Below are 9,951 nucleotides of genomic sequence, written 5' to 3'. Positions count from 1 at the left end.
AAAGCAGGGCAGAAGGACCAGTTGGGCTAGCTCTTTTAAAGAATCCGTTCCGGCAACACTGCCTCCTGCTGGTAGATTCCATGAAATAGAGAGACTGTAACTAAACTCCAAGCTGCCCATTCCCTGGCTGCTGTGAATGTCACAGATGCTTTCGATTAGATTTGGATTTATTGTCACATGTATATCAAAATACAGTAGGAAGAGTTTTGTGTCAAGCATTACAGACAAAGTGTTCCCACACTCTGGGTGCCACCTTGAAACATTAAATATAATGCAAGACGTTATTGCAATAGAGTCCATCTAGCCCCCTCTTCTTGTTCATTCTCTGCTGCTCCTCAAGCCACTGGCTTGGCATCGTCCGGAATCTCGGTTACAGGCTCCGGGTTCTCGGTTACAGGCTTCAGGATTCGGTTACAGCTCCAGAATCTCGGTTACAGGCACCAGGATCTCAGTGACAGGCACTGGAATCTCAGTTACACGCTCCGGGATCTCGGTTACAGGCTCCAGGATCTCAGTTACAGGCTCCGGAGTCTCGTACAGGCATCGGGATCTCAGTGACAGGCTCCGGGATCTTGGTAACAGGCGCCGGGATCTCGGTTACAGGTGCCGTGATCTCGGTTACAGACTCCAGGATCTCGGTTACAGGCACCGGGATCTCGGTTACAGACTCCAGGATCTCGGTTACAGGCTCCGGGATCTCAGTTACAGGCACCGGGATCTCGGTTACAGGCTCCAGGATCTCGGTTACAGACTCCAGGATCATGGTTACACGCTCCGGGTTCTCGGTTACAGGCTCCGGGATCTCGGTTACAGGCACCGGGATCTCGGTTACAGACTCCAGGATCTCGGTTACAGGCTCCGGGATCTCAGTTACAGGCACCGGGATCTCGGTTACAGGCTCCAGGATCTCGGTTACAGACTCCAGGATCATGGTTACACGCTCCGGGTTCTCGGTTACAGGCTCCGGGATCTCGGTTACAGGCACCGGGATCTCGGTTACAGACTCCAGGATCTCGGTTACAGGCTCCGGGATCTCAGTTACAGGCACCGGGATCTCGGTTACAGGCTCCAGGATCTCGGTTACAGGTTCCAGGATCATGGTTACACGCTCCGGGTTCTCGGTTACAGGCTCCGGGGTCTCGGTTACAGACTCCAGGATCTCGGTTACAGGCTCCGAGATCTCAGTTACAGGCACCGGGATCTCGGTTACAGACTCCAGGATCTCGGTTACAGGCTCCGGGATCTCAGTTACAGGCACCGGGATCTCGGTTACAGGCTCCAGGATCTCGGTTACAGGTTCCAGGATCATGGTTACACGCTCCGGGTTCTCGGTTACAGGCTCCGGGGTCTCGGTTACAGACTCCAGGATCTCGGTTACAGGCTCCGAGATCTCAGTTACAGGCTCCGGGGTCTCGGTTACAGGCACCGGGATCTCGGTTACAGGCTCCAGGATCTCGGTTACAGGCACCGGGATCTCGGTTACAGGCTCCAGGATCTCGGTTACAGGCTCCGAGATCTCAGTTACAGGCTCCGGGATCTCGGTTACAGGCACCGGGATCTCGGTTACAGGCTCCAGGATCTCGGTTACAGGCTCCAGGATCTCGGTTACAGGTTCCAGGATCATGGTTACACGCTCCGGGTTCTCGGTTACAGGCTCCGGGATCTCGGTTACAGGCACCGGGATCTCGGTTACAGGCACCGGGATCTCGGTTACAGGCTCCAGGATCTCGGTTACAGGCTCCGGGATCTCAGTTACAGGCACCGGGATCTCGGTTACAGGCTCCAGGATCTCGGTTACAGGTTCCAGGATCATGGTTACACGCTCCGGGTTCTCGGTTACAGGCTCCGGGATCTCGGTTACAGGCACCGGGATCTCGGTTACAGGCACCGGGATCTCGGTTACAGGCTCCAGGATCTCGGTTACAGGCTCCGGGATCTCAGTTACAGGCACCGGGATCTCGGTTACAGGCTCCAGGATCTCGGTTACAGGTTCCAGGATCATGGTTACACGCTCCGGGTTCTCGGTTACAGGCTCCGGGGTCTCGGTTACAGACTCCAGGATCTCGGTTACAGGCTCCGAGATCTCAGTTACAGGCTCCGGGATCTCGGTTACAGGCACCGGGATCTCGGTTACAGGCTCCAGGATCTCGGTTACAGGCTCCGGGATCTCGGTTACAGGCACCGGGATCTCGGTTACAGGCACCGGGATCTCGGTTACAGGCTCCAGGATCTCGGTTACAGGTTCCAGGATCATGGTTACACGCTCCGGGTTCTCGGTTACAGGCTCCGGGGTCTCGGTTACAGACTCCAGGATCTCGGTTACAGGCTCCGAGATCTCAGTTACAGGCTCCGGGATCTCGGTTACAGGCACCGGGATCTCGGTTACAGGCTCCGGGATCTCGGTTACAGGCTCCGGGATCTCGGTTACAGGCACCGGGATCTCGGTTACAGGCACCGGGATCTCGGTTACAGGCTCCAGGATCTCGGTTACAGGCTCCGGGATCTCAGTTACAGGCACCGGGATCTCGGTTACAGGCTCCAGGATCTCGGTTACAGGTTCCAGGATCATGGTTACACGCTCCGGGTTCTCGGTTACAGGCTCCGGGGTCTCGGTTACAGACTCCAGGATCTCGGTTACAGGCTCCGAGATCTCAGTTACAGGCTCCGGGATCTCGGTTACAGGCTCCGGGATCTCGGTTACAGGCACCGGGATCTCGGTTACAGGCTCCAGGATCTCGGTTACAGGCACCGGGATCTCGGTTACAGGCTCCGAGATCTCAGTTACAGGCTCCGGGATCTCGGTTACAGGCACCGGGATCTCGGTTACAGGCACCGGGATCTCGGTTACAGGCTCCAGGATCTCGGTTACAGGCTCCGGGATCTCAGTTACAGGCACCGAGATCTCGGTTACAGGCTCCAGGATCTCGGTTACAGGTTCCAGGATCATGGTTACACGCTCCGGGTTCTCGGTTACAGGCTCCGGGGTCTCGGTTACAGACTCCAGGATCTCGGTTACAGGCTCCGGGATCTCGGTTACAGGCTCTGGGATCTCGGTTACTCGCTCTGGGATCTCGGTTACAGGCTCCGGGGTCTCGGTTACAGGCTCCGGGATCTCGGTTACAGGCTCCGGGATCTCGGTTACAGGCTCCGGGATCTCGGTTACTCGCTCTGGGATCTCAGTTACAGGCTCCGGGATCGCGGTAACAGGCTCCGGGATCTTGGTTACAGGCACTGGGATAACATTTTTAGGACTAAGCAAAGCCTACCAATTCCTATAAATCCTCCCAACGTTTGACAGAATATCACCTGTCTTCTAACTCCAGAAATGCAACTCATTGCTTCTGTATCCTATTTGTCCTGGGTTCAGATGTAATCCAAACTGGTCGGATGGAAATGCCACGTCTGCTGTCCCAAAGTTCCCATTTGAGATGTCTCCCACAGCAATCATGGGTCTGACAATGTCCCCGCCAACACCATCAGCATTCCCATGTGTGTCCTCTCCTCGCAGCAGGGCGAACCCACCAGAGGGGGCAGCACAGACCAGCTAAGTTTCCTAAAAAGGTTTAGTGAAGCAGATGAGTTTCTCAACATTAATTCATGGTCATCATTAGACTCTTAATTCCAGAGTTTCTTTTTCCTGAATTTAACTTTCACCATCTTCTATGATGAGATTTGACCCCAGGTCCCCTTCTGGATTAACTATCCAGCAACAATGGCACTCAGTCATTGCCTCCCCAAAGAACACATTTCATGACATCAGATCAAGTGTGAATAAGGAAACCTGCTGATGGTTATGACCTATTACCTGAGGGTGATTAGGGTCGAGAATATACTCTGGGTATATTGTGGAAGACTTCCATTCCTAAAACCAAGAGAGGCTTGGCAGCAGCACTACTGAACGAGCTGGTCGGGTCCGAAAGGACATCACCAGCTGCAGACTGAGTCCAGCAGTTATGAGGGAAGCAACAAGAGGAAAAAAGCATTCCTGACTTGGTATTCACCAATCTACCAGTCACAGATGCATCTGTCCATGCCAGTATTAGTAGGAGTGACCACCGCACTGGCCTTGTGGAGATAAAGTCCACTGAGGATATCTTACATTGTGTCAGATGTTACTACCACCACAGAGATCTAACTGTAGATGGTCAGTTGTGGAAGAACTGTATTCAACCACAACCTGTAACTTTGTGGCCCTGAATGTCCCTTACTCTATTACTGTCCCATTGGGAGATTAACTCTGATTCAAAAAAGAGTGCAGGAAGGTATGCCAGGAACAGCACATCCATCCACATCTGATAGAGATTTTCTTGCATATCCAAACACCTCACCTACATCGGGGAGACAGGACACCAACTTGCGGATCGTTTCAGAGAACATCTTTGGGACACACACACTAAACAACCTCACCGCCCTGTGGCTGAACACTTCAATTCTCCCTCCCACTGTGCTAAGGACATGCAGGTCCTGGGCCTCCTCCACTAGCCACCTGGAGGAAGACCACCTCATCCTCCGCCTTGGGGCCCTCCAACCACACAGCATCAACATCGACTTCACCCGTTTTCTCCTCTCCCTTCCCCCCACCTCAATCCAGATCCAACCCTCCAACTCGGCACTGCCCTCTTGATCTGTCCCACCTGTCCTTATTCCTTCTCATCCATCTGCTCCGACCTATCATTATCACTCCCTCCTGCATTTATCCATCACCTTCCCAGCTACCTTCCCCCTAGCCCCATCCTGTAACCCCCCATTGATCTCTCAGCCCCCTTTCCCCCACCACATTCCTGATGAAGGGCTTATGCCCGAGTCACTTTTTGACATATGAATAAGGTGCCAACCTGCTGTAGCTACAAGATGTGTTTGTAGACCAAACGAAGGAAGCAGCATGCCATCAACAGAGTCAAGTGATTCCCCAATAAATGGGTCAGACAGAAGTTTTGTCGACCTTCCACATCCAATTGGGAATGGCAGTGGCCCCGTAAATAAGGATCAATAAGAGGAGGCTCCATAAATTTCCCCATTGTCAGTGAGCAAGGAGGCCGACACACCAGCGCAACAGATAAGGCTGAAGCATTTGCAACAACCTACAGTTGGAAACGCCAAGTGGGTGATATTTCTCAGTCTTCCCCAAGGTCCCCAGCATAACACAGACGCTAGTCTTCAATCAATTCAGTTCACTCCACATGACATCAGGAAATGTCAGAAGGTACTGGATATCGCCAAGGTTATGGACACAGACTGTATTCTGACAACAGTAATAAAGACTTGTCCTCCAGAACTAGCTGTGTCTTCAGTCGAGCTGCACCTTTACAGCTACAACATTGGCACCAACCCAACAGTGTGGAAATTGCCCAGGTACGTCAAAAGACAAAACCTTATGAAAAAAAACAGAACACATCCAAGCTGGCCAATTACTATCCCATTAGTCTACAGTCAATCATCAGCAAAGTAATGAAAGGGGGTGTTAACAGCAAAGTGGCACTTGCTCAGCAATAACCTGTTCATTGGCACTCAGTTTGGGTTCTGCAAGGGCTATTCAGCTCCTGCCCTCATCATATCATTGGTCCAGGCATGGGTACCAACACTCTGCTCTCCAGAGATGAGGTGACACTTCCTGTCCTTACTATCAAAGGAGCAGTTGACTGAGTGTGGCATAAAATGGCCTGAGTAAAGCTGAAATGCGAACTGAGGGAAAATTCTCTGCTGGGCAGAGTCATGCCTGACTAAAAGGAAGATGGTGGTGGGTGTTGAGGTCAATCATCACTGTTTGAGGACTTTACTGCAAGAGTTCATCAGGGTAGTGTTCAATGTCATACCCTCTTCAGCTGCAGAACCCTCCAAATTCTCAGCCTTGAATGGGCTCTTTCAGAAGATTGCAAACACAGGTGAACATTCACCTTGCTGAGGAATCCTCATGGTGTCCCCGGCATTGGAGATTCCACATGGTCCTCATGCACATCTCCAATCAACGCTGCTCCGACCACATTCCGGTCACCGGAATATTTGGGCTATTTTCAATCCCAATGCTAATGACTTGTCAAGTCATCCACCTTCAATATTTTCATGATAACAAAAACATCATTCATTTTGGTCCCACCAGCCACTGATTGTACACTTGTGATTGGCTTGTCAATATGCTCATCAATGCATCTGGAACTTTTCAAAGAACATTGATAAACAAGAGAATCGAGTTATATAACTGTAATGCGTAAGATCCTCTCAAAAGGCTTGCGGTTACAGTTATGTGACCATTCTCTGCATGCATTACATCAGCCTACTTTAAACTATATTAACCAAGAAGGAATGTGGTATTCATGCAAATTACTATTGCGAAGCAAAAACAGGCATTCTTTGAAAGAACAATCTCAGATGCAATTTCACAAGTTTCTTTTGTAATTTAATGTTCAAGTATCATCAGCTTTGTCTCATTGAAATTATAAATCTCAATGCAATTAGAACCACACAATGGTACAAGGCCATTTTTACCCATCATGCCCTTTGCTGGCTTTCAGAGTCATAGAGTGATAAAGATGTCCAGCACGGAAACAGACTCTTTGGTCCAACTCATCCATGCCAACCAGATATTCCAACCCAATCTAGTTCCATTTGCCAGCACTTCATATACCCATCCAGATGTGTTTTAAAAGCTGTAGTTGTAGCAGCCTTCACCACTTCCTCTGGCAGCTCATTCCATACACGCACCACCCTCTGTGTGAAAAGACTGTCTCTTAGATCCCTTTTATATCTTTCCCCTCTCACCTTAAACCATGCCCTTTAGTTCTGGACTCCCCCACCCAGGGAAAAGACCATGTTTATTTACCCTATCCATGCCCCTCATGATTTTATAAACCTCTATAAGATCACACCTCAGTCTCCAATGCTCCAGGGAAAACAGTCCCAGCTTTTTCAATCTCTGCCTATAACTCAAACCCTGGCAACATCCATATTAATTTTTTCTGAACCGTTTCAAGTTTTACAACAACCTTCCAATTGGTGGGAGACCAGAATTCCACATGAAATTCCAAAAGCAGCTTAAACAATGTCCTGTACAGCTACAATATGACCTCCCAATGTATGTACTCAATGCTCTGACCAGTAAAGGAAACATACCAAACACCTTCTTCACTATTCCATCGATCTGTGACTCTACTTTCAATGAACTATGAACCTGCACTCTAAGGTCACTTTGTTCATCAACACTCCCCAGGACCTTACCATTAAATGTATAAGTCCTGCTCTGATTTGCTTTCCCAAAGTTCAGCACCTCGCATTGATCAAAATTAAACTCCATCTGCCACTCCTCAGCCCATTGGCCTAATTGATCAAGATCCCGTTGTACTTTGAGATATTCTTCGCTGTCTACAACACTTCCAATTTTGCTGTCATCAGCAAACTTACTAAGTATACCTCCAATGTGCACATCCAGATCATTTATGTAAATGACGAAAAGCAGTGGACCCAGCACCGATCCTTGTGGCACTCCAATGGTCACAGACCTCCAGTCTGAAAGGCAACCCTCCACCACCACCCTCTGTCTTCTACCTTTGAGCCAACTCTGTATCCAAATGGCCAGTTCTCTCTGTATTCCATGAGATCTAACCTTGCTAACCAGTCTACCATGAGGAATCTTGTTTAATTGCCTTACTGAAATCCAGATAAATCACATCCACCACTCTGCCCTCATCAATCATCTTTGTTACTTCTTCAAAGAATTCACTCAATTTCTTGAGACATGATTTCCCATGCACAAAGCCATGTTGACTATCCCTAATCAGTCCTTGCCATTCCAAATACATGTACATCCTGTTCCTCAGGATTCCCTCCAAAAACTTGCCCTCCACCGACATCAGGCTCACTGGTTTATAGTTTCCTGACTTTTCCTTTCCGCCCTTCTTAAACAGCGGCACCACGTTAGCCAACCTCCAGTCTTCTAGCACCTCACCTGTGACTATCGATGATACAAATATCTCACTAAGAGGCCCAGAAATCACTTCTCAAAGTGTTCCAGGGTACACCTGATCAGATCCTGGGGATTTATCCACTTTTACACAGTTTAAGACATCCAGCATCTCCTCCTTTATAATATGAATATTTTTCAAGATGTCACCATCTATCTCCCTACATTCTATATCTTCCATGTCCTTTTCCACAGTAAATACTGATGCAAAATACTCATTTAGTATCAACACCATCTCTTGCGGCTCCACACAAAGGCCACCTTGCTGATCTTTGAGGGGCCCTATTCTCTCCCTAGTTACCCTTTTGTCCATATTGTATTTGTAAAAACCCTTTGGATTCTCCTTTACCCTCTTTGCCAAAGCTATCTCATGTGCCCTTTTTGCCCTCCTGATTTCCCTCTTAAGTATACTCCTGCTGCCCTTATACTCTAAGGATTCACTCGATCTATCCTGTCTATACCTGACATATGCTTCCTTCTTTTTCTTAACCAATCCCTCAATTTCTTTAGTCATCCAGCATTCCCTATACCTACCAGCCTTCCCTTTCACCCTGACAGGAAATGTGTCTGGACTCTCATTATCTCATTTTTGAAGGCATTCCCCAACAGAGGCGTACACTACTCAGGAGAAGAGGACATGGTCACTGGGTCTCAGGGAGATTGTTGGTTTCGGATGGAGACAGAAGCCAAGGAGGAATGTGAGGAGGCATCGCGTGGTGGCTTTTGAGGGCCAGATGGGAAGGTTGGAAATAGAGAATGAGATTTTCTCAAGCCAGATCCAAGTGCTGGAGCAACAGCAGGTTCGATACAGTGCTCTGAATCCCAGGAGGCAGTGGATCCATACCTCTGCATCATTAAATGCTCAGATAAACTCCGCATCCTGTGACTTGGAGACTTTCCCCCAAGGGAGGGGGCAATGACAGCCACTAATCTATTAGTGGTCCCTACATAATATTATGGGGTTAGAAGTGAGTGTAGGCAAAAGTGAGGTCTGCAGATGCTGGAAATCAGAGTCATGATTAGAGTGGTGCTGGAAAAGCACAGCAGGAGCAGGAAAATCGACATTTCGGGCAAAAGCCCTTCCTCTGATGCTGCCTGACCCTGCTGTACTTTTCCAGCACCACTCTAATCTAGAAGTGGGTGTAGTCTGTCCCTGACTGAGGTTAGAGGTCTGAACACAGGGTCTGCAGATACTCAACAGGATGTGCTGTCAGCTATCAGGGAAGGTAGTGCAGAAGTTGAAGATATTAAATGTTCCATCACTGAGACCTACAGCTTGATTAAAAAAATACAAGTGTCTTTGACAATCTATTCCGGCTGTTTGCTAATGTGGTGACTGATTGGTGATTGATTCAACATGATCATGGACCAGATAAAAATCCAGCTTCCGATCTCCGCTGGGCTTTTTTCTCATCACCTTGGTTCAATGTGACGGTCCTCATACCTTTCCCAGCTGCTGCTGTACCATGTTCCAACAATCAATATCGAAAATGTCAGAACTCATCAGCTCCTCCCAGAGCTACAGTAATCAAATATGGCAGGTAACATGAAACACAGAGACCATCTGTAATGCTTCTGCATCTCAGCACAAAATATTTCAACTCAAACTCCCTCTGAGACACAGTTTTGATTTCCAAATGTCAAATGATGTGAACAAGCCCTTGAACGTTCTTTTGCCCTAAGTGCTTTTCATGTGCTCTTGAACGATTGGAGGTAAATGTGCCGTAGTCCCAGAGGATCACAGGCTGCTCTCTCATTAGGAAGAGATAATCGGTGGCGAGTTTCACTTGAGGGTTACCACACCTTAGACGAGGGGCAAAGCTAACAAACTGGGATTTTCATGGTGACTTGAGCCAGCGTGGGTACTGAACCCATGTGGTTGGCATCATTCTGTGCTGCAAACCAGCCATGCAGCATATTGTACCTCATTGGAAAATGCTCCACTTAACTCCAATTTAACTGCCACCCTACACGTCCCAGTTCCAGTCTCTGGAATT

General features: G+C 48.7%; 1 protein-coding gene across 1 annotated transcript; it reads right to left on the bottom strand.

Annotated features, from left to right (window-relative positions):
- Positions 1 to 335: 335 nt before the first annotated feature.
- On the bottom strand, positions 336 to 9,422 carry LOC132830266 (calphotin-like). The gene is made up of 3 exons (XM_060847810.1): positions 9,399 to 9,422; positions 539 to 3,217; positions 336 to 398 (listed from the first exon to the last, which is right to left on the bottom strand). The coding sequence occupies exons 1-3, from the start codon at positions 9,420 to 9,422 to the stop codon at positions 336 to 338; spliced, it is 2,766 nt and encodes a 921-aa protein (XP_060703793.1).
- Positions 9,423 to 9,951: the final 529 nt, after the last annotated feature.

Source organism: Hemiscyllium ocellatum, chromosome 31 (assembly GCF_020745735.1).
Source record: "Hemiscyllium ocellatum isolate sHemOce1 chromosome 31, sHemOce1.pat.X.cur, whole genome shotgun sequence".
NCBI classification, from domain to species: Eukaryota; Metazoa; Chordata; class Chondrichthyes; order Orectolobiformes; family Hemiscylliidae; genus Hemiscyllium; species Hemiscyllium ocellatum.
Note: the sequence above shows the minus strand (reverse complement) of the source record. Positions and strands in the feature narration are given on the sequence as shown.